Source organism: Charadrius vociferus, unplaced genomic scaffold, assembly GCF_000708025.1.
Source record: "Charadrius vociferus isolate BGI_N301 unplaced genomic scaffold, ASM70802v2 scaffold829, whole genome shotgun sequence".
Lineage (NCBI taxonomy): Eukaryota > Metazoa > Chordata > Aves > Charadriiformes > Charadriidae > Charadrius > Charadrius vociferus.
The window spans coordinates 134846-158749 of NW_009650198.1; the positions used below are offsets into that span (position 1 = coordinate 134846).

At 47.6% G+C, this 23904-nt stretch overlaps 2 protein-coding genes across 2 annotated transcripts in view; one reads left to right on the forward strand and one right to left on the reverse strand.

Annotated features, from left to right (window-relative positions):
* The window catches only part of TMEM170A (transmembrane protein 170A), a 2630-nt gene extending 2188 nt beyond the window's left edge, over positions 1-442 (reverse strand). Inside the window, exon 1 of the mRNA XM_009892958.1 lies at positions 425-442. Coding sequence (XP_009891260.1) covers positions 425-442 — 18 coding nt within the window. The remainder of the gene's footprint in view (positions 1-424) is intronic.
* Positions 441-23904, forward strand: part of CFDP1 (craniofacial development protein 1) — a 67274-nt gene continuing 43810 nt past the window's right edge. The window contains exons 1-4 of the mRNA XM_009892959.1: positions 441-481; positions 667-898; positions 2677-2795; positions 19073-19177. Coding sequence (XP_009891261.1) covers positions 441-481; positions 667-898; positions 2677-2795; positions 19073-19177 — 497 coding nt within the window. The remainder of the gene's footprint in view (positions 482-666; positions 899-2676; positions 2796-19072; positions 19178-23904) is intronic.

Below are 23904 nucleotides of genomic sequence, written 5' to 3' on the forward strand. Positions count from 1 at the left end.
AGGAGGAGCCCCCGCCGCCCCGCCAGCAGGTACGGCCGCGGGCGGAGCCGCCCCCGGTTCCCCGGGTGGGAACATCCGCCTTAGCTCGGCCCGGCCCGGCCCGACTGGGAGCCGCCTCCGCCGGTGCCTGTCCCGCCGGGTGCAGGGCTGAGAAACGCTTTTCTTCGTTCCGGTTTCACGCCAGAGGCAAAGGTCCTGAAGGATACCGTGCCTGGAAACCCTCCCCAGGAACTAGTTCTTTTCCTTTTAATGAGCCTTTTTAAGTTAAAAAAAAAAAAAAAAAAAACCAAAAAAACCAACAAAAAACCCAACAACGAGAAGTAGCACCACTTGTGTACAGTTTATTTAAAATTGGTTCCTATCCTGCCCCAGTTCCCCTCCCCTGGTGGTTCCTACAACATCCCAGAGTCCGTTGTATATTTACAGATACAGGCACACACATGCCAGCCCACTTCAGGGGTCTGCCTGCTTCAGTCTCCCTGTGTTTTCTGAACAGCATCATCTTTTAATTAATTAGCTTCGCCCCCAAGATTAGGGGAAATCTCCCAGGTAGAATGTCTTAGCGAGAATACGAAATACTGTGTTGCTTCACCTATGCTTACCCTGCAGCTCTGGAACAATGTTGCAGCACCTCAGTGTTTATTTTTTTTGGCATCTTGCTTCCAGGAAGAGGAAGAAAGGAGGTCTCTTGCTAGAGCCAGATGAGAAAGAAGAAGAAAAGGCTCAGCAGAACGAAGAGGAGGAGGAAGAGGAGGAAGTGGATAATGTAGAGCAGGTGGAAAGGAACAGAGAAGAAGAAGAGAAAAAGAAAGAGGATGCTCTCTGGGCCAGTTTCCTTAGTGATGTGGGACAGAAACCCAAAGTGGTGGCTGCCACGCAAGCGACACAAGGAAAGAAGGTAACAGGAGCCTGGGCCTTCACACAGGCAGCATGGGAAGGCCCTGAAGCTTTAGAGCACGTGGCGTTGGTTCTAGCTGGTACCAGACGTCAGCCAGAGCTGGGAAGAGGCTGGGTTCACCCCTGCCCCATCTGCTTTGTAAGCCTGGAGCCCCATCGTGGGCCAAACCAAGCTCCTGGTTTCTTTCCAACTGGGGAGGTCTGTGATCTGGCGGCGCTTGCTCTTGGAGCTGCTTGTCAGCATCTCAGAGTGTCCCACGGAGCCCTGTTGGCTTCTCTTCCCAGTCCTGGATCCTCCTTGTGACGTAGGAGCGGCACAATGAGCTTTGGTCTGAGTTGTGCTTGTGGGCACAGCACTCCCTCGAGGCTTGTGCTTTTCCTGATCCTCAAAAAAGAGGAGGCTGTGTGTGTGTGTGAGTGGGGAAACAGAAGAGACCTGTGCTGACGTGTCTGTGCCTTCATCCTCATACAGTGAGGGGGTCTGGAAGATGCTGCATTTGGGATGGATGTTTGTAACAAGAATGAATCTAGCTTTCTCTAGTTTCCTTTATAAGCCCCATTAACATGCTCTCGCTGTCTGTCTGCAGAGGTTTTGTGTAGAGGGAATACTGTGGGTAATCAGCTATTTAAAATGATTTGGTACTTAATAAAACCATATGCGTGTATTTGCCTTACAAAGCCTTTTGCACTGAAGGGTGGTAGGAAGTACCAAAACTGACCCTCTGTTGCTAGAATTGTCTTTTTGGAGTGGTCAGCCAAAAAAGTATTTTGTAACAAAAGTCTGGCCTCTTGACTCAGTGATACCGTGTGAGTACAGTTCTCCTCACTGTGTGAAGCCTCCTTCTACAACTGTTGGAAGGTTGCAGAACGAGTGCAATCTTTGCTTGCAACTTTTAGAAGAGTCTTTTCATCTGAACCCTTCTGCTTCCCTCCACCTCAGTTGTTACTGCCTGCACAGCTGAGATGGTTACAGGTAGAATTAGAGAGAAGGAGAGAGGAAAAGTTCTGAGCAATTCTGCTTTTATGGGCAGATCCCTAAAACGTGTGGTCTTTGAAAGTTCCTCCATAGCCTAGAATAATTTATGGAGAGATGCAGTTCGTCTGTTCTATTTGATCTTCTTCATCTGGACTTAAAATCTTTGTGGTGTGTGTTTGATTTAGAGCAAGAATTTTGGGTTCTGTCTTGATTATTTGTGGTCTAATTTTTATGTATGCTGTTGAAAGCTGTAGTTGTGATGGAGTAAATTAAGAGGCGTTGTTGACAAATAGCTTAATAAAGATATCTCCTTCTCAAATTAAAGAGATGTTATTAACAAGTGGCTTAATATCTTCAGAGTCCTCTATGAAGATCAGCCTTGCTTTTCCTTCTCATGGGTTGTGTTCTTCTATATTCTTGAATAAAAATAAACATATTTCTTTGTAATCCACCCCGGCAGTGCTTCCTTCGGGAGAACTAAGTCTCCAGGCTTTTGCTTGCTTTTTGAACTGCAGCAGTGTATTCTTGCTCCTTCCTACATTTAATTACAATTTCACATCTCATTTTGGGTCCGGTTTGATCCATGAGCTCCAGTGAGAGCCCTGGAACCGAAGAGGGGAGTTTCTCTCTGGCGGCAGGGGTGTTTGTTTCCTTTTTCTTGTCTGTGGGTGACTTGCTTTGACCAGCCAACCTAAACTGCAGCGCTACCTGAGGTCTGAGTTGGGTCCCGGGCCCCTTGGAGTGGAAATTTGGCTTGGTTCCACAAATGCATTGTTTTGTTTTCTCCTTCATATGTTTCACAGGGTGAAGAAGAGAAGAGTGGGAACAAGCTTCAGGAAAAACCAAAAGAGTCTGAGAAGCCAAAAGATTCAGGAAAAGTAACAATCACCAAAGTGTTTGATTTTGCTGGTGAGGAAGTCAGGTAAGTTGGTGGATGTGACGTGTCTACTGTTCAGTGCAAACTGGGTGCTGCTCTCCTGCTGGCGGGCTGGAGATGTGCTGTGCAGCATGGTGTATCTTCTCCTTTTTCCTTCACGCTTTTTTTTTTGATCATGAGCACAGGCAGACCTCAAGGAAAATGAAGCCAAGATTTTTCTGCCCGAGGGCTGCAGAGTATTCTTCTATGCAGACCTCAGCCTTTGTTCAACTTCAAAATATGCCTGTAAATTCACTTCGGCTTCCCCATCTGGATACTGTTTAAAATGGTTGGCAAAACTTCCCGGTGGCACTGCTACTGTGAAGGCTGAGACAAGGAGAGAATCTCATATGGCCCCGCGGGGATGGCAGTAATGCATTTTATTCCTTCAGTCTAGTCCAAGCCCTGTCCTGGGGGCAGCATACTTGCTGGCACTTTCCCTGGTGATGTGCACAATCCACTACAAAGATCTGCAGCCAGTAAGTGGTGTTTTGCTGAACGGACGAGTAGCCGAGTGCTTTTACCTCTGAAACAGCTGCAACACAGGTGATGGGCTAGGTAAAATCATCCTTTAGGCTGAGTTTGGCCTGTAAGATGCCTCTTGGGACGTGCTGCAAAAAGGGGCAGGCGTTTTATAGATGCGTACGACCAGAACTGACTGGGTGAACACACTGGAAATCTGAATGCACTGTGACGTTGTGGTTATTGCCATGGTGTATTTTATTTTTTTTTAACGTAGCTGTAAACCTGGTTTTGTCAGATGAGAATTTCGCTGCTATTTTATGTGACAGCAGAGGGCAGCAGTTCCCAGCAATGACACCCACGCTGCCTAAATCTGGAGGAGGAAGCAGAGAGCAAGGGCTTCCGCTGCTCTTGCTTTTCATATCAGCACTGCTGCCTGAGCCGTTTGAAAAATCTGAGGAGAGCCGTGACTCATAGCAGCGACTTCCCTATTTCCCTGCAGAATCCGAGCTGTAGGAATACCCTTCATTCACTGATGAAATGGCAAAGAGCTATACCACTGCAGCTTTTCCGAGAAAGAGTATCCCTCATGCCCTTTCTTCAAAGGAAAGGCTGAGTCTTTCCCATGGACAGCTAAAAATCTGTAGCAGAATTACAGACAGAAATTTTGTCTTCTGATGCGCACTCCCCTCCCCAGCTGCCAGCTTGTTTGTCCTCAATTTTCCTGTTTTGTTTTCCTGGTTCAAACGCACTGTCCTACCAGGTGAGAATAGCTGAAGCTATCTCGGGGCTGTCATACAAAAGCCTTGTTGGGTTCTGATGTATCATCAGATGGCGGACGGACGGCAGAACTGCGTTCCTGGTGCTTTGCGGTTGCATGAAATCAGCATGCAATCTTATTTGGAGTCTGGACATGTCCATCTGTGTGTTGTAGGTGAGCGTCCTGTCCTAACATGAGTGTGGAAGTGTATCACTTGGAGGAGGGGGTTGATTTACAGGGAAACTTGCCCCATAGGCTTCCTTCAGAACATGAGTCTTCCACTTGTGGAAAGGAATTATTTTTTTTTTTTTGAGAAGTAGGACTCTTTACAGTAGGGAGGTAGTAAAAATGTCTGCCTTGAAGCTTTTTGTTTGTCTGTCTCTATGAAAAGAAGCCCCGGATAATTATGATGCAAGCATGGAATTACTCAGAATCACTTGTCTGATTTTGACATTCTAGATTTTGCGTGGTGGTTACAGATTAGCTTGACCAGTGCTGCTCTTTCTTTTATTGGTAATATTAGTTGGAGGGGTTGGGGAAACTTTCTCTGTCCTTCAAAAAGTGGCTTGCCTTATATGAACAGAACTTGTCCAGGGCTCCCAAGATGCTGAGTTTGTGCTTTTGACATCAGTATTTTATCTGTAGTTTTTTAATAGCTATAGTAAGAAGTTTCCAAGTTAGATAAAGGCATATTTTTCTGCACCAGTTGCTTTTCTATTGTCCTTTGTACTGCTCGGTACTGACTGTCTCCCTTGGGGAGCTGCAAAGGAGTCGATACAAGTTTCTACTAAATTTTGATCAAATAGGCAGAAGCTAGAGCCTGGGAGATAATGAGATTGTAATCCCACAAACCACCAAAGCTAATGGGTTTTTTGTTTTTGTATCGAGGCATTACAGAGCCAGCAGCAGAAAGTTTGCAGCGAGCTCTGGAGGACTGTTTTCTGCTGGTGCCAGAGTTACAACGTGCTATTTTCTTTAGCTCTTCGATAACAGAAAAATCCTTCAGTGCTTTTTACCCCCTTGTTTTTTGCGATACTCAAAGCTGAAGCTTTTGCACTGTTTGCTACATCTCGCGTCTCTAAATGCGTTACGCTGTTAGCTGTGGGTAGGATACAAGGAGTTATCACTGCTCACAGCTACTGGCGAGGGCCAGAGGGCTGCTTTTTCTTTAGAATAGCGGGAGGTTGTCTTTGCACGACCCTAACGTCTGCGAATGCTCTGAATACCAAACGCTGACTTCCTTGCCTGGGGAAGCAGCTGGCAAATTGTTGGTTGCAAAGGCCAACACACGGTAGTTGTGTGTGTGCGCGTTTCTGGACTGAAAAAACTGAAATGAGAGAGCCGTCTCTGTTGCTTTCCTTTCTAAATGGTTTGAGGCTACTTTTGAGCGTTGCTCTTTCAAAAGCTTGAGAAGAATTTAGATCAGTATTTAAGCACTAATAGTTTCAGGGCACAAATTTCAACAGTCTGCTCATTGAAGCTCTGAACAGAAGATCATTTAGCCCTGATCTCATGTTGCAGAACAATTTATTTTCTCCTGTAAGAAGATGGTATAATCTCTTGCATGGTTGGAATAGAAGTCGTCTCTTGAAAGAATCCTCCAACTACAGGGCTATGCTAGAATAGCGAAAGACCTTCCTCTTTAAGCTGTCAACTCCCCTATAGGTTATTGTTGCACTTCATGTCTGTTTTGATTAATCTGTGCTTGTATCGGTTGCTAATGCTGAACTTCAGGTTCAGAGTATTACAAATTACCAATTACCAAACAAAGAATTAAATTTAGTGGCTTTTAATTTTATAAAATACATTATTTAGCATTACCTTGTAAAACCAAAGCTGTTGAATCCTGGAACTAGAAACAATCTTTAACTGAATTCTGTGTTTTCCAGTAGTGACTTTCCTGTCTGCTTTTCATTCTTTCCTGGTGTTAGATAGATTAGGAGCAGGAGGTGACTGTCACCCAAATGGCTGTAATTGTGGGCAGTGGGAGCAATTTGCGAAGGCAGTTCAGCATCTAAAGGGAAGTTCAAGTCATTTCTCACTGGCAGAGGAGGTTGAAGCTCCTTTGAAGCCTCTGGATTATCTACTTGCCTCACGATGCAGGACGTGTGGTTGCATTAATAGGGAATCGCATCCCTGGTGCCAGGGTTTATCTGTTGCAAAATGCGATTGCTGTATGATGAGGCTTGTTTTCTCTTTGGCAGTCCAAACTGCTTCGGCCCTTGGCTTTCTTTAAGCTGCTGCTGTGCTCAGCGTATCAAAAATGATTCTTCTCTGCACCTTCTGTAAAAATCAACTTTGTGTGCATCCTGGACTGCAGCAGAATGCAGCTGCCATACATGGAGCTGGTCCAGCTCCGTTGTGTCAGTCACAGCCACTGTAACGTGTGAGGAAAGAGCAAAGTTGGGTCATCGAATGCTAGCAGGAGTAGGTTTCGGTTTGAAACATTTTCTGCGTACCTTCATTTTGTTTGTGGGGGGCAAAACAAAGTTGAGAGGAGTACCGGTGTGTGGCCTGGGTGCTAATTCAGGAGCCGAGACCTGTGTTCAACACCCCGTTCACACGTTGCAAATTCCGAGTAAAGGGCGCAAAACTAGAAGCTTCCTAGTTCTGTGCATGTGTGGTTTAAATCCAAAGCTTTACTCGCTTAAGTTATTCTTTTGGTGGGAACGCTGTTCTGGTATCGCAGAGTTGCCGTGCTGTGCTGGCAAAACTGTGGCTTGTGCTGCCTCAGCGACCCTCGGGCACTTCCCCGTCCGCATGAACGAAGCGGCCAAGGTAGACCAAGGCCATCGTAGGGTTCCGCTCTCCATCTGTCTCTGGGGAGAGCCCTGCTCTATTCCTCAAGTCAGGCAAGACGTTCCTGTCACAGCTCCCTTTACTTTCCCACTTCTCCAGGAGTGCCAGTTTTTGGGATCCAGCGAGACTCCCAGCAGGCTGGGCGACGGCCAGTGCTGTGGTCCCTTCCTGCCCAGTCCTCACTGCTGGTAGGTGGCAAACAGCGAAATTCTTGGGGGCAGTTACTCCTGACCCCTGGAGGACTTGCAGATTAGATTTTGCATTAACACTTGAGCTTTTTTTCTTGAGCTTCTTCACTGTGCTTGCACGCTCTGAACCTCTTTCTTTGATCACTCGCGTATCTGGCAGGTGTTCCTGTGATATAATTTTTGGCTTCTCCCCACATCTGGGGCCAGAATTGTCATGCAAGCTGCATGGCCGCTGGCAGCATGCTGGGCTGTGATCCATGTAGAAACGTTTCAGGAAGAGGTTTCAAGATCTCCTCTCCGTGACTGCAGCGTGAGCTCCCTTCTGCTGTCTAGATGTTGGCATAAGCGAGTGCAAAGACCCAGCCGGTACTTTCTTATGTGCTGCATGTCTTCCTCCTGCCGAGCAGCTGATAAGTGCTGAAGGCATCAATCTTACTGCTATGTCAGAAATTGCCAGACCGCAGAGCCCTGAACCTGAAGCGTTTACGGCTGGGGAGCTGGGGGTTTACCGTGGCTAAACGTTTGTCCAGTGAACTCTTCAGTTCCTTTCATATTTGAAGGCTGAGCAGATGGGTGAGATTTTTGCTGAGTTTGACTGAAGCTCATCTTTTCAGGTTGAGCTCAGTAATCTTTATCTGCTTCTTAAGCGCCTGTTTTCCGATTAATTCAGGCTGCTTTTGAAAGTATTCTTCAGTGTTTGCCTGATTAAAGCTTACTGTTGCTTTGAAACTCGGTGCTGGAATGCCCACGTCTGGTGGGGCAGCAAGCCCTGCGCAGTGCTCTCACTGGGAGAGCTCTCAGCTTATGTTCACAGCCGTGAAAATCACCTGAGTTACGGTGCTCTTTTTTTCTTGCTCCAAGGGACAGATGATGACCCAATTCCACTGATATTGTGTGCTTTTTCAGATTGCTTTTAGGTGGGTTTTATTAAGGCATTTAGTCCGGAGGTATATACAAAGGAGCAGAAAGCTCTCTGATGTGTTCAAAGTCCTTGAAGGCTTTAGAGTTGTAAAGAGGGGAAATCCTTAGCTTTCCTGCAGAACTTTCTGTCCATGTAATCTGAAAGCACTTCTTAAAGAAGTGGTGGTGTTCTCCATCTGGGAATATGAAAACTGAAGCATGCTGGAGTTGATGACATCCGCTGATGCACTGGGGCTCCTGGATCTCGTGGCTCAGGATACCCAGGGATCCACGCTTCACTCGTGTGTTGCATGTACCAAATAAAAGTCGGGAGGGCCAGGTGCCAAGCATACTGGACAATAAGCAGCATCATACCGAGTATGGGACTTGCTGCTGGATATAATGAATGCTTAAAAGTTCATACGGTTTCATAGAAGAAGTTGGGTGAACTCATGTCAGAAAAATTCGTCTGCGTTGTTATGCGTGAGACATGAACTCCATCTCTGGATAAGGGCTCCCTGCTGTTGACTCTTGCAGGAGACTGGATTTGTGACTTAGAGTAGCCTCTGGTCTCCCACAATATGACTGTTTTTATCTGTGTGTACACCGTGCCGTGAGGCAACGAGTTGTGCTGGTTATGTGTGCTGAGCAGAGCTGAGAGGCAGCTTGTATTCTCAGTTAGGGAAGATGATGGTTCACAGTGGGGCTGTTGCATCTTAAAAGCAAAATACAAAGCTTTAAAGAGGTGCATAAAGCGTCTGATTAATAATGAAATAGTTAAAGTTTAAGTCATTGTAATAATTACTGGGTTTACACTGGCTGAGGTTGATATTTCATCTGCAACAGTTGAAGTGTGGGGTTAAAGAGAACCTGATTTTCATCTGTTTCTGTAAGTAAATGGTTGTCATCTAGGATGTTCCTGGAAAAAAAACTCATTACTCGTTCTGTGTTGTTGCTTCACAGGTTTTCATCTTACCTAAAAGGTTCAAGAAAAAAAAGGTTGTTCAGGGGAGATTGTTCTTAAGTTGGAATTTAAGGACTTTAAGTTGGATCAGTGCATTTTGGTGGTGAAATTCATGACCTTTTGAGCGGGAGAAGCAAAGGTGAAGTGAGGTGGCTGAGGGCAGATTCTTTCTCGGCCAATGGTGCAGGTCTCCTTTGTACAAGAATGCCATTGACGATGGGAATTGTGCGGGCAGGGCTACAGCCCATGGCCATAGCTTCTTTTTTTTGGTGTCCCATGGAGTCCTTAAGGTCAGCATATCCTTTAACTTGGGCCTGGTTGAGTGGGACGGTGAGGTCTGAGCCTGCTCTGTGGTGTTAGCTGGGCTGCTGGACACTTCACCTCGGTGAGCTACTCGGGAGAGCCGTGCAGAGCCGCTTAGGGACTGATTTATTCCCTCGCGGCAGGGAGAAGTTCTGACCTGTGCGCAGCAGAGCTGAGGTTATAACTCAGTTCTGTGCAGTTGGACAGTGCTGCTTCTTGGGGATTTTTTTGATGCTGCCTCTCATTACTGGTTTTCTTTTTTTAATCTTAACTCATCTGTGTGCTTGTTGAATAGAGGAAGAATGGTGCCTGTGTTCTAGACCGCTCAGTGTTTCTAACCCCAGATCTGCTGCCCTCTTCCAGAACTATAGCCCCTTGATCCTGACCCTTTTCAGGAGAAAGCAGGTGGGAACGGCTGCAGGAGAAGCAGATTGGACATCTGAGAACAACTCCAGCTTTCCAAAGTCCTTGTTCAGCCTCTGATTTCCTTCTCAGTGGCTGTGATGTCCTCTCCGCTCTTCACATGACAACTGAGACTGACCAAATGGGAGAAAGTTGGGAAGCAAAGGGGGTGTCAGCCAAGGAGTTTGGGAGACTACCTCCTGCTTTATGTCTTTCTTTGCAGACAGTTAAGGTAGCTGAGCAATTCCTTCTGCTTCTTCCTGGCAAGCATTGAGCAGGAGTGGGGAGAATGCTGAGGCTGACAGGGTTAATGTATTTCAAGGGGAAAAAAGAGTAGGGAATTTTCTGCCCAAGTCTCAGGATTTGGAGCTGGCACAGAGTGCAATTTTAAAAATGTGTAATTGTCCATCTACGTTCTTGCTCCATGGTCTCGGCATGGCTCGGTCAGATGTGTTAGGCTAATTAGCACTGAGAGAACATGTAATACCATTAACTCTCTCCTTACCTTGGGATCCTTTTCAGAAAAGTCAGGAGATGAATAATAGCAAGGGGTTGGCAGCATGCTCACACTTCTTGCTGGGTGTGAATCTTGGTCATTTATTTTGCGCTCACAGGGTTTTGTTCAATGCTGAGTGAAGGACAGGAGAAAGATGAGTAGTTTGGGTGCGTGTCTCTTACTGATGTTGTAGGTAGTGTGGTGCATGTCCCTTCAAGGCTGATATGTGTGTGACATATTCCGTATGTGCTTTTTTTTTTGCAAAAGCCTTTGCTGTGTTGCTTATACGTGTGAGAAGGCAGGGGAACATTATCAGAATCCGTGTCCTGAAGCCCTGTGTTTGGAAAGCACTGCCTTTTTTCCAGGTGCATAGCAGGTGATACACAGCTTCCACCAGATGACGGATGTGCTTAGATTAGATATGGAAGACAATGAACTGAACTCATAGGGGCAGAGGAAGAAACCACTCGTCCTATTTTGGTGTGCTTTTTGCAGTGGCTTTTACTACAGTAGCAAGAAGTGTTAGGAAAAGTAAGACAACTGAATTTCAGTAGCCCCTTGTAAAGCTGCTCCAAAGTCCAGCCTCCCTGAGGACTTTGGTTTCATGTTCATGACTGGTGATGCTCAATGTTCGTGGGGTTTTATCCTTAGTCCTCCTTGGCTAAGAGGTTCTCGAGAAATCTATTCTAGCCACCTTCCAGTGATATACCACTTCCTCAATGAGGCTTGCATAGTGCAAAAACCTTGGCGTTTAAGATTTTTCCAGAAATTCAGTCTGAGCAGTAGGAGCCTGGGGATGATGCCTTGGGACCAGAAGACAAATTAAACCACCCAGAATTACATGGAATGTCAATGTGACCGCTGTTTAGAGGTGGCAGTCTGAAAAGTGACTGGTTGCTTTTCTACAAATGAGCACCAAAACGCTGGTCTTGGCATAATGGAGCGTAGGCAGCAGCCTGTTCCTGTCCTTATGCTGTTGTTATTCTTAGAGGTCAGAGTGTGCCTCGGTTATCCACAGCTTATATTGGCTTTTTCCAATTTAAAAACCAGCTATTGATTTTTCTATCATTATTATTTTAAAGCCAGTAAGTGAAAATATGTTGCCTTTCAAAAGATGCTTAAGAATGAAAGGGTCTCGGGGGCGCGTTTTGATAACCTTTCCTCTGTGTGCATCCATTCCCTGATGCTTCAGAACTTCCTTGGGGAATCCTAATGTTGTACAAGGCGGATTGGCACGACGGTTGCCCAGAGATGAGGTCATTAAGTGTGAGCAGGAACTATGTTTTGTGCTGGTTCGCTCGCTAGGCATTTGCCTTTTTCAAAGGCAGCTGCAGAAATTAAAACTTCCTAAACAGTGTGACAAACCTAGCCAGAACTCTAAGCCAGAACACTTGCTTCTAAAGTAAATCATGTTATGGTCTGCTTAACGTGCTTTGAGAAGTGGAACGGCCTAATGAACAGCTCCTCTTCGGTATTTTCATTAGTAGATGTGCAGATGAGGCTTCTGCTTGGGTGGAGAAACTAAACCACAGAGGGGCTGTGACTTGCAAAGTGTTACGCAGTAGTGCCAGCTTTGTCCGGTGCGTTATCCGGCATTCACCAACACGCTGACTCCTGTCTTCTTCCTTTATCTTACCATGCTTTTGAAAATCCCAAAGTGACTGAGCAGATGTCCACCTGAAAGACATCTTCTGCTTCTAATACAGCTTGATGCTTTTAGGGAAATAATTGATGTGTGCTGGTTTTGTTTGTGCGTTTTTGCTGGCAATCAGTGTGATGAAAAAGAAGGCTCAGCTGGGATCTCCAAAGGTGGGAGGAGTCTCAAAGCATCTCCGAGATGATGGCGTGCCCTCCAGATTAACTTGGGCTTTTCTCGGGCTTTCAAACCTGTGGTATCCGGGCTTTGGGAACTGGATGAGGGACTGTGTTCTCCCATCTTCAGGTTCTTCCAAGTGTTTTCTGCCTGTGTTGTGTGTAGTTACTGTGGAAATATTTAAGAAAAAATCCCACTCTTCCCCACTAGGTAAGGGAGGAGACATACAAATTTCCTGACTTTTAAAAATCTGGAAACAGAAGGTGCTTAGTGACCTATTCGGGTCTCACAGGGGCTCTGTTGCTATTAGTAAGGGGATCTTTCGTGCCTCTGTTCATGCCTTCGTCGCAGAGGCCTCAGATCCAGTCCCAGCATTTTGCTGCTTGCCATGTGTTCCCTTGCTTCCACGCTGCTGCCTCATTCCTGACAGCTCCAGGCTCAGAAAGGGGCTTTTGATGTCTGGTGAGATGCTGGCAGAGCTTGCTTTGCAGCCCTTGGGCCTGGGGTTTCCCCTGCCGGAAAGTAAGTGCAGCTTGCAAGATGGGTTTTTATTTTTTTTTTAACTAAGAAATTCTGAAGCAGGAGGGTTTCTGTTAGCCTGAAGGGAAGGCAAAGCTGTTCTCTGCCTTACTATCTCGTTAACACATTACAAACCGAGTCAAGCTCAGTCTGGCCTTTTCCCTGTGGGGACGCTTTTGCTTTGTAGTGTGTGTTGGCTCCTGTTGTGATCTGCACAACCGTCGTGTCCAGTGTTCAGCACAGCTGTGGGTGAATTTTGAAGCCCTGGTTCCTGAGACCTATCTTGGCAAGAGAAGAGACCTGTGATGCGAATATTGCACTGCTCTGCAGGAGTTGTGGGGTTTTGGGGATCTATCCCGCTCTCGGCATACTTGCAAGTCATGGTTAACAGGGTCAGAGGACTGTCACGCTCACACGTACAGCAGCTGCAGCTGCTCCCCTGCATTGCTCAACTCGAGTTGTGTTCCATAATTTGAAGTTAAACCTTTTGGGAGGCGCAAATAAAAACAACAGAATGGCGCAAAGACCGAAATGCAAACTGCACGTTGGGATTTTGGGCTGGCCAAGGGAATGGCTATCCAAAGAAGCAAGCAGAGACCCTGATGCGTGGAGGTACTTTAAACTGGGATGGATAAAGCTCCGGTTAACAGGGAGGTGAAGCCTTGTGCCCCGGCTGTGGGTCAGCGACTCCGGAGAGCTGTGTTTGATGTGCTCTACCTATTGCAAGCCCCAGTGGGAGCTCGGTAACTGGAGTGTTACTTCCCTTTGGATTTAGAGAGCCTCTCGCAGAAGTAGCAAGCAGAAGCCCCAAAGGGGCCTGACAGCTTGGTCAGCATCTCAGGTGGCAGCACTGTCCATATGTTTTCTTTACATCTGTCACAGAGTCTTTGTCATACAGGAGGCGATGGAAAAATCAGTCGTTTCCTTTAAAGCTTACGAGGTTAGGATGTGTATGTCAAAAAGTACTTTTTATGCATTATTGATGTTAAAATACCATTCACCTCTACTTGTTTTCAGATGAATTGGTTTGAGATGCAGCTTGGACAGACCGCTTGGGTAGCACCAGGCAGGCAGCTTGGCCCTCGCCTGACTCCAGGAGAGCTCTGATCGGATTTATTTCTTTTCAAAAACCAGCCAGCAGCTTCTGTGCAGAGAGGCAGCCCACAAAATTATCAGTCACTCCAGCCTGGTCTTGTCTGTGTTGCTTCAGGGAATAGGCTCAGTTTCCCAGGGAACAGCTTCTCCCACCTGGTTTGAAGCACAAGGTTTGGAGAATGTTGTTTTTTTTTTTTTTCTGAAAGGGAGAAAACGAATGTTTTGCTTTAATTTTAGCTCTGTTTGCTTTACATCAGGTAATCCAGCATCAAATAAATACATACCCAGTGTGCAGGCAGATGTGGCCTGGAGGTTTAGTTGTGTGAGGACTTAATCCTCTGCTGGAAGGTGTTGAACATGTGCACTCCTGCGGCTTCAGGATCTTGCAGGCTGGAGCACCTGCCTCGTACAGTGCATCTGTCTGTGGAAGGCACCCGGAACGTTGCAGCTCAAGCGCAAGAGTCCACCAAAAAAAAAAAAAAAATTCAGACAAAATATTCCTCTTGGCTCAGAAGGGATTAGTTTTTTTACAAACCCCTGTAGATGTGTGTTGCTTGCTCCTCAAGTGATCGTTCCAGAAGGCTGGAGGACTACTTTAATGAGGCTAGACACAGATGGGGAATATTGGAAAATCATAATTAGCCTCATTCCCCCCCCCTTGGTCTGTGATTCCCCGGAGCTAATAACATTAAGACTGTGTAGAAAGTTTTATAATTGTGTCAGGTCTAAACTGGGGCAGATTTCCCAAGTGAGGACTGTGTGTCCTGAGTACGAGTGGCATTTTCCAGAGCTTCCAGTGTTGCCCTCCCTTTCTCAGCATGGAGGTCAGGGGAGATGGTACCTTTGTGCCTCTGAGATAAAGGATCTTAACTGTCTTCTCAGCTCCAAATCCCCTTATACCCAAATACCAACATGTGCTTTCTCAGCCTGATGTGCACCAGGCGTTTTGATTAGGAGAGTGTTGAGCCACCTGGAGGTAAGTTGGAGGGATTTTGCCACTTGGGATACATAAGGTTGCTATTACACAGCGGGCTATGGACAGAAGCCTGCAAGCCTTCTTGATGTGGCTCTTTGTCTTTCCCATCTTCTCCTATGCTGCCTCTGAGACCCTGCCTCCTTTTCGCCTCCTTGCAAGGATGTGGCTCTGCTGATGAGCTTCTGTAAGGGCTTGCAGGGCACCTTGCTGCCCAGCTGGGCACTTTCCTGACACGCCGCACCCTTGGCATCCCTTACTCTACTTCTTGCAAAAAGGACTGGATTTGGCTGTGCTATAGAATAGAGGCACCTGCCCCTTCCACTGGGGTGAATCCTGGTGTGTGGGTGTTGTGCTGTGCCATGGTGGCAGAAGTGGGATGACGTGATGGATTGGGATGCTCCTCTTCCCATCTAGTTACTCTGTACCTGGTGTAAAGACCAGAACGCAGGAGAAAAACTGGTGTATCAGACTTACTCTGCCACTGAACCGAAGCATGAAAACCTGGTTTTAAGCCCTGCAGATTAGCTGGAGCTGTGTGTGTGCGATGCTCATTTTAGCCTGTATTCCTCCTTCCTTTTAGCTGCTTATGTGGCTAAGGGGACTGCTGGGAGCAGATCAAACACTTATTCTCAAATTAGGATGCTGCAGATCAGTACTGTAAGTGTGTGCTCTGCAGAACAACTTCTGGGACAGCCCGTGACAGCATGTGGGTTGTCTTCATGTGGTTTGGTACCCAGCCTCTTCCATGCACGTGGGTTGCAGCGGTTGGGTTGGTAAATGTAAAGGGAAGGGTGAGAAGTTCTTCAGTGGAAGATGGAAGGAACGTACTCACAGCTGGGCACCAAAACGGCAGGCTAGGCGGGTGGGGGTATGCGTAAAGGCTTGGGTACCACTTTGAGCTTGGTTCAGAGATGAAGGGTCCTAAGGAGGACACTTGTAACTATTAGAGGCACTTAGCGATCTAGTTTCTAGCCTGTTTTCCTCGTAATAACTTCTAAACATAGAAGACCTTTCTATTTCACAGTTGCACAGCACCTTGTACAGTAGCATCGTCTGTGCTACCAGGCCCCAGCACGGTTCAAAAAATTAATAACTGTTCTGTGTTTCGGAAGTCTTATTACGCAATTTAATAGCATAGCAGTATAATGAAATCTTTACAGAAAAGTGATGAGAGTGAGTGGTTTTGTGTGTGAATTACAGGGTCTGCAAATGGGCGAGACACTAGCTACTTGTTTTATTGCTGACAATATACTTATTTTCATGTTTATTCCTGGATTACAATGTGTGAATACCATCCCAGTAAACAGTCAGGCAAATAGTTATTTATCAAGTATTTAAAAGTGAAAGGTCTTGTAATTTTCCTTAGTAATGACTGTGATTTCTTCCAGCTGGATTAATGGCTCCCATTTCTCCCCACGGAGAACAAGAAGTGTTTTGGTTTCTACATGGAGAGTTATTGTCTCTCGTAATAATGCAGACCAGAGGGTTGGGGTTTTTTTTCCCCTTCCTGGCCTGGGATCTGGGAAAGGTTGAAATGTGCACAACCTGAATTAATACCTTGTAAAGCCCTTTAATATTCTTTCTTTTGTCATTCATGTTGGAGTGGTGCAGGAGAGGCTGCTGGCATCAGCCCAGCAGCAGCCAGCCTCAGAGCTGCCTTTGTTTCAGTTTATGAGGCAATCAGTGGGTCTTGTGATGGAATCGCCTTGAAAGGTCACTTTTAATTATGTTTCTGACGCATTCCTCTGTTCCCAGCTGGGCAGCCCTGGTGGAACAGGTTGCCCGCAGCTTTGCAGCTGAGTTTCGACAGTAGACAACTTCAAAAATACATGCCAGAGCAGCTGCTGGCAGGCCAAAGGAGGCAAAAGAAAACTGAGCAAAGTGGTATATTCTGTGCCCAGGCACAAATGAAGCAAGCATCACAGCCTAAGTAATCCCCCAGTGCCAACCCGTCTCGTGCCCCTGGATAGTAAAGTGATTTCTTTGCTGCTGAAGTGTCTGTCATTGAAGGGCCACGCCAGACCCTTCCTGCGCATCGTGTTGAGGGACCTCAGCAGGTTGGGGTTTCTCCTTTCTCGCCCTTTCTGGGATTGCCCACCTTCCTGCCGCAGGAGCTGTGATTTATAGCGCTGGTCCCACCAACAGCGTGCCAACTCTGTCAGACCGCAGGTTGGTAAGTCCCTGGAGCCATTTTTCATGTGCATCTTACCTTTGTGCCTTCCTTTACCTCAACTGGTGGGATGGGCATCAGTCGGTTTTGTCTCTGGGTCAGAGAAGACTGAAGGTACTCATGAGGTTAAGACCAAGGGGCCCTATGTTTAGATCCTAGCTCTGCCATGGGCTTTGAAGACCTGCTCCCCATCATCGGTGTCCGGATCCTGTAAGCTATTTAATTGCTGGATTCCTGTAGGTTTGTGGGAGCCGAGCTGGGCTGTTATCTCTTGGCGTAACGAGCAGAGTTAATGGCAAGGCATGCTTTCTGTGACCTCGGCTTCCTTTCCCAACCCCTGCCGTCTTTTGGTCCTATACTTTTCAAGTTCCAGAAGCGTGCTGGGATCTAACCCAGGAGCAGGTCCCATGCCTGTATCAAGGCTAGCATAGAGGGTTGGGTTTTTTTTTTCCCAGGCCATGTGGTTACTACGCTACGCCTCTGAAATTCCTGCGTGCTTGGGGTCTGCCTGATGTTTCTCACAGTGGTTTGTGTGCTTTCTGCACGCCGGGGGAGGACCCTGATGGCACGAGAGTGCAGGGGGGGTGACAAGAGGAGGGGGACCATGCTGGTAGCCAGTGCTGCAGAGTGTATGAGAAACGGTGCTGCTCCCCGGCTGGGCGAGGGGACGGAGCCGGCTCTTTGGGTGCTGCACTTGAAAATAAATAGGCTGCATGACTGTATTAATCCGAACTTGGCATTTGTGGCTGGGGGGGCTCTGCGGGGAGTTCTGCCTAATTGCTGCATGAAGACACTGAGTTTATTCTGCCGAAGGAGGTTCATCAATGTAGAGTAACCTTTGGCATATGACTGCTGCCTGACGTGACTGTGACTAGGTGGTGTGTTTGGGGTGTCCTAAATTGTGATGATGCTGTAGCAAGGGTTTTGTTCCTTCCTGAACTGCTTTTCCCCTCTTCCCACTCCACCTCTTTCCAATCTGATCAGCAAACGCTTCTAAATATTCATAATGTGGGATTTGCCTCTATCCGCATGACTGCTGCCGGTTTGAAAGGCATGTGACAATGCAGGGGGGGAAACGGGGTTAATCTACTTGTGCACTGGCAGAACAAGGCTGAGCGGGAGGTGTACAGCACAGGAATTTATTCTTTTTCCTGTACATGCCTTTTCCACTGCGTTTGCAGCCTGGAGAGGAGGAGGAAGAACAGTTTTCCTCCCCTAACCGCTTCTTCAGGTGCTGATTCACTCTCAGGACAGGGACGTGTGTGCACTAGTTGCGTGCAAGTGGGATTTCAGGGCATCGGTGCCTCTGGGCTTAACAAATAACTCCACAGCGCTTTCCTCGCTGCCAACCCAGCTGGGTTTGCAGGTCCGCAGGTTTCTGCACATCCATCAGCCAGCTTCTGCGTGGAAGTTGCAGGGTCGGGTTGGTGGGTAGGAGGCGAGCAGCGATTAGCGTGACTTGTAACCAGGGCAGACCCTCTGACCGACGAGGCTTTCAGGCTCTCATGGGCACATGCTCTACCCCAGGGACGAGCCTGCCCACCCGTGCCGACAGCAGACGCAGCCGGGGCCCCAGAGATGCTCACAGGCTTGTGCTCCAAGGGAGCAAAATTGTTAGCTTGGCAAACCGGGGCAACCTCATTAAGAGCTACCGAGAGTGTGAAAAGCATGTTGCTGGAGGCAGGTCATTGTAAACGAGGGGGCTAAAGTAGCTGGGGTTTTCTAACAATTAATTATTGAGTGGTTTTCTAGAGATTCTTTCTCGTGTTTGTACTCCATTCCCTGCTGTAGATGCCGTATTGATTTATAATTTTTTCAAGTTCAATATTTTATGCCCTCAGGGCCTCAAACCAAAATTAACTAGAAAATGAGAGCAAATTTCCGTGTTCTGCCTTGTCAGAGCTTTCTCTCCCACTGCCCATCCCCGGAGCCGGTTTCCATGCTCTGGTTTGGGTTGCAGATGTTGCCAAGCCTGTGTGCCATGGGCTGAGAGACGTGGGTGGCGGAACAGCTGTGGCAGAAGAGCTGCCTCACTGACCAACAAATGAGGAAATCAAGAGCCCAATTAAGAGTCTGGAATTGCCCCCAGTGACCTGAACGGAGCATTCAGTAGCTGCTAGTGAGACAGGCCTGTTTCAATGAATAAGCATTCCTGTTCCTTTGAAGAAAAAAAAAAAATAATCCCCTCCTCCCCCAGCCCCAATTAGCTCCTCTTTTCCTTTTTTCTGCCATGAATATAGAGGGTTTGTCACTGGAATGAAATCTTAACAAGATGCATGTTCTTCAGCTTGCAGTTGATGGGGGTGATCTCTGTGCAGGTGGTGTGGGAACTCCTGTACCTATTTTCTCTGTGTCTTTGCTGGATCATTTGGTTTTGCGGTTGTGAGTATGGCTCTTCCTCACCCTCTGGTTTATTGGGTTTTTTTCCTCCAACAGAGTGACTAAAGAAGTGGACTCGACCTCAAAGGAAGCTAAATCTTTTCTGAAGCAGCAAGAGAAATGGCAGTCAGCAGCTCCAGCTTCTTTTCCGACAGTCTCTGGGTGAGTAAGTGGTTTCTCTACCCAGGTATAGACCCTTGGTGAGAAAGACAGCGCTCAAGTCTACATAGGCTCTGTGGTACTTAAGCTAATGGGTATTTGTTTTCTGCAGGATTTCAGTGGGAGCAAGAGTAGGCCTGGAAGGTGTGATAATTTGGGGGGGTTGGAAGCAGAAGAAGCAACTCACGAGTCCCAGTGACTCACTTCGTATGTTCAGGCTCGAATTTCTCAATCCTCGTAAATCATTCATCCTAGTAAGGAAATATTGTTTTGAATGTCTTGAGCAGCCTGACGAAACTGCAGGTAGCCAAGGAACGTGCCTGAGATTGCCTGCTGTTCTTTGAAAGGAGCTTCTCTGGACTGTAAAAAGCCTCGATAGGCTGGGCTGTGGTTTCTTATAAACTTTGGGGGAGCATTTGAATGAGAGATGCTTTTGCCTCTTTGATGTTCTCTAATATCATTTCGATGTGGATTTGTCACTTTCTGTTCAAGCTCTAACACCTAATTCTGAGATTATCATAATGCTTGTCAAAGATACAAAGAGGTCAGGTCCCCTGTGCTTCTGACGTGCCACTCTGGTTCTTGATGAGCTTGGGAGATCACACGCTTCTCGGGAATAGAGGAGATGCTTCTATGTTCCAACAATGATTTTTATTTAAGTCAGTCATTTGCATTTATATTTGAAAGACATAAGCTGCGTACGATTTGGTCACATAGAAACGAGACCCATCAAATAAATACATTGTCCTTCCCATCTGCTGAAGAGCAATTCTCCAGTGTGAGTTAAGGCTGCCTTTCCCCGGGATAGGCTGTTGTTCAGTTGCTGCAGCTGAATTGTCACTCATTTTTCCAGCTAAGTGTTGCATAGCTTGTAGTTAGATCAGGGTAGTGAAAGCACAGTGTGTGTGTGTGTGTGTGTGTGTGTGTGTGTGTGTGTGTGTGTGTGTGTGTGTGTGTGTGTGTGTGTGTGTGTGACTCTTGACAGCTGCTGTTCCCTGCGATGAATGAATGCATAGAAGAGCACAGGCTTGTTGCTGTTGTTCACGCCGCACAAGGGTTCATCCCTGCAGAGCTCATTAATTGTAACCCAAGTGTTGTGTATGGAGTCTTGTGCTGGAAACACTTGCCTTGAGTTGGACTGGCATTCTATCTTCAACTTGGGCGGCCACAGAGGTGGTTCAGGTGGCAGGTGAAGCTAGGGCATTTCCTCGTGCTGCACACTGCTGGTGGTTCCATGTCTTCAAACCTGCCTTCCAGTTCCCCCAGCAAACGCCCTGCTGCTCTGAGTGCAGGCAGGTTTGGTAGCTCACTGGGAAAGCCCCAAGGGCTGCTCACCTTCCTGCTCTGCTGGGATCCGTGCTTGCTCCTCTATCTACTGGCCCAGGGGAGGAGGTGGATGGCCGGTGGGCCAGCACAGTCTAGTCCTTACCAAGGTGCGTGGCTGCTTGTGCTGGAGCTCTGCTCACTCAGGAGAAATAGCCAGAGCCCAGTTTGACTTAATGCTGCAGATACTTAAAGAATCCACATCAAATGTGGAAAAAATGGAATAAAAATCAATATAAGAAATAATGAGTTCAAGGACGCCTTTAACTTTCCTCCAGTGTGATTATTTTGGAAGCAGCTTAATTAGGTCATCGTTCAGCTTGCTGCTGTGTGATGTCCTACTGACAGTTGCTTGCCCAGAGTACGAGGTGGCCTGGCTGTGGGGAAGGGAAGGGAAGAATACCCTGTGCTTGTATGTCTTGCCTTCCTTTAGAGCGGCAGAGAGATGCAGTGCAGCCCCTTGTGCCTTCCCTTTCACAACCTGCTGCAAAATATCCTGGTTTTGTGCAGTGATACTACGGCAGTGGTATTTTGATCAAGGTATGGAACAGCCCAGAGCTTTTGAGAGTTTAGCAGGAGACTGTCTGGGGCAGCCTGGCCAGCGTGTGCCTCCTGGTCCGTGAGCGCTCCGGGGAGTCTTCTGCCTTCAGATAGCATTGGAGACTGAGCCCTGAGATTGCCAGCGATCCCGAAGATCGCCTTTGGGCTTAGGAGGGCGCTTCCAGCTGGGAAGTCAGCCAGGGTATTTTCAGGTGAGAAAATTACTAACAGGCTCGCAGTGTTCCTTAAAGCCAGAGGCGAGTCCCTTATGTTAAGAAAATTACAAAGGTCGGGTTTTAGACTTGGAGCCAAGCTATTGTCCAAGCCCTGTTCCCCTGGAGCAAAGAGCCACAAGCCTCGGTGACGTGCCAGAGCAGCACCTGGGGACTGGCTGAGCCTGGCGTAGCCTGACGGTTCTTTGCTGGTACCCTTTGGCTACTTAAAATAGAAGTTTTAGGGGAGAGGGGGCGTTAGAGGAGAGCCCCAGTCTGGGTCAGTGTCACTGGAAGGCACCGAAAAACATGTGATTTGGGATCCTAGATGTGCCTGTGGACACCCACTCTGCTGTGAGCCATTTTCAGCCCCCAGGAGTTTTGTCAGCTATTTAAAAAGAAAAAAATAATAATAATAAAAAAAAGAGCCTTGCCCTTTGTGCAGGGGGTTCGAGGAGCTAAGAGTGGCCTCTCCATCTGGCTTTTCTTTCTTCACCTTGCAAGCAGCTTGCGTTATTTCTGTATGCAGCCAGCCTACCCTGCATTTATTTAATTTCCCTTCTCTAAACAGACAGAAGTAATCCAGGAAAGCAGTGGTCACAAAACCAAACATCCGGTTCCACATCTCCACGTTGCAGACCCTTGCAGCCTAAGTGGTCCACGGGAAGGGATGTTTGGGGCTGAAAGTGCATTTCCTGAATGTGTTTAACATCCATACCGGATGTGCTATAAAAAGCTAGATTTGTGCTTGTGAGGGACATGGGGGTGGTTGGAGGAGAATAACTTAAACACTTGGCTGTAATTAAAGCCAGGAGGACAAAACAACCCACCCAGTTCTCTCAGCAGGGTTTGCTAGAAAGGTCAGAAGCCCTTAGTTCCCAGGGATGCGATGGTTTCCCAGCCTTCCCATTATTCCCACCGTGTCCCCCCGTGACACCCAGCTTGGCAGCGGTCTGTCAGCAGCGGGTATCGGTTTCTTGGAAGGGTTTGGGGTTGGCACTCTGTTCCAGCAATGTTTCCGTAGCGCTCTGAGGTTGTGTTAGGCTCCCACTGGTGCTGTCAGAGGTCTCGGATGTGATGAGGGGATCCACCGATCCTTTCTAATTTGCTGTCACAAAAAACGGGTGGAAGGCTCGAAAAAAGCCCTCCACCCACCCCGCTATGCCTTCTCGCCTGTCTGTGTGTTTTAGGGGCTGTTTCCCACCCTTACCACCGCTCCTGGGCCTTTTGGGAAGAGCAGGAGTAGCTCCTGGCTGTAAGTACATGACCTGATGGAGGGGTCAGTCAGCTCCGGGGACATCCCTGGAGCTCCGAGAGCTGCTTTCTCCTCTCTCCCCGGGCCAGGCGGGACCCACGAGCTGGGTCCGTCATCCTCTGCGCTACTAATCCTGTTTTGCAACACCATTTCATATTGGGAGGATGTTAAAGCAAATGAAATCCTCCGCGCAGCTGACTGCAGGATGACTGTGTGCGTGTACTTGTGCACGTGTGCCTTGAGACACAGCGGAGGGGGGGGACGGGGACGGTGAGCTTCAGGCTGGGAAATACCTGCACAGACCCACGCTCTTCGGTGTGAGCGGCTGTGATCTTCCCCTTAGTCCTTGCCACTTGTCAAATTGCTTCTGTAGCAGTCTTGAAAATGAAGAAAAAATGTAGTTGGTGGATCTTTTTTTTTGAGATTCTCCTCTAGGCAGCTGCTTCTACACAGCCTGAACAGGAGCCAGGAAGAAAAAAGGGAGGTTTTTTGCTGGCTTTGTTCTTGTCTTTGCTTATTACCAAAACCATTTGTAATTAAACGTGGACTTGCTCACTCAGCCCAGCTGTTGCTTTTCTGTTTGATCCTGCCCTGAAATTACAGTGGTGGATGTGTGACCTCCTAGGCCTTTTCATGCCTCGTAGGCTGGCATAAACACAGGGTAAAACCTGCCTTTGAAGCCAGCGGGCACCGCTCCCACCGAGTCGGGGAGGTGTGGTGTTTGCCGACCCTGGGGCTGAGTTTGGTCTGTGAGGGTTTGGACCTCGGCGCGAGACCCAGCGGGAAGAGGCACTGCAAGAAAGCTCTGACCCAGAGACAAGTACTCACCCTGAACAAAAAGAAAACAAGATAAACTCTAGCCTGGTCATCATGGATGCTTTCCCGCCCTACTCTACAGTAGAGCAGTGTACGTGGACTGACTGTTACATGGTGTGAAAAGCTTCAGGCCTTTGCTTTTAAAGTCATTTACTCTGCTGCATGCTAATGTTGGCGTAGGGGGACTCCAGCAGGAGGACATCTGTCTGTGGCTTCTCTCCAACCTTCAAGGTGCAGGAGGAGGAATGGTGGCAGTCTTTGTGGGAGGATACGGATGGCGGGAGAACCTTGAGCCTGTTTGCGGCATCCTGACCTGTTACTGTAATTTCGAAGCTAAGCTTCCCCTCAAGCCTAGGAGCTGCTTTGCAGCCAAAGCTGCTTCTTGCAGAAGATGCTCTTTCTGCAGGAGTTGACTGGAGCTAATAGGATCCCTTTGCTGTCATCACCAAAACTGGTTACTTGAGATCCTAAGTGGGCACTGGTGAGACAGGCACAGGCTCTCAGCTTCTTTAAACCTCGGATGATCTAGAGCAAGTGCTGCAGCACGCGCCTGCTTCCAGGGAGCAATTTTATTTCACAGCAAT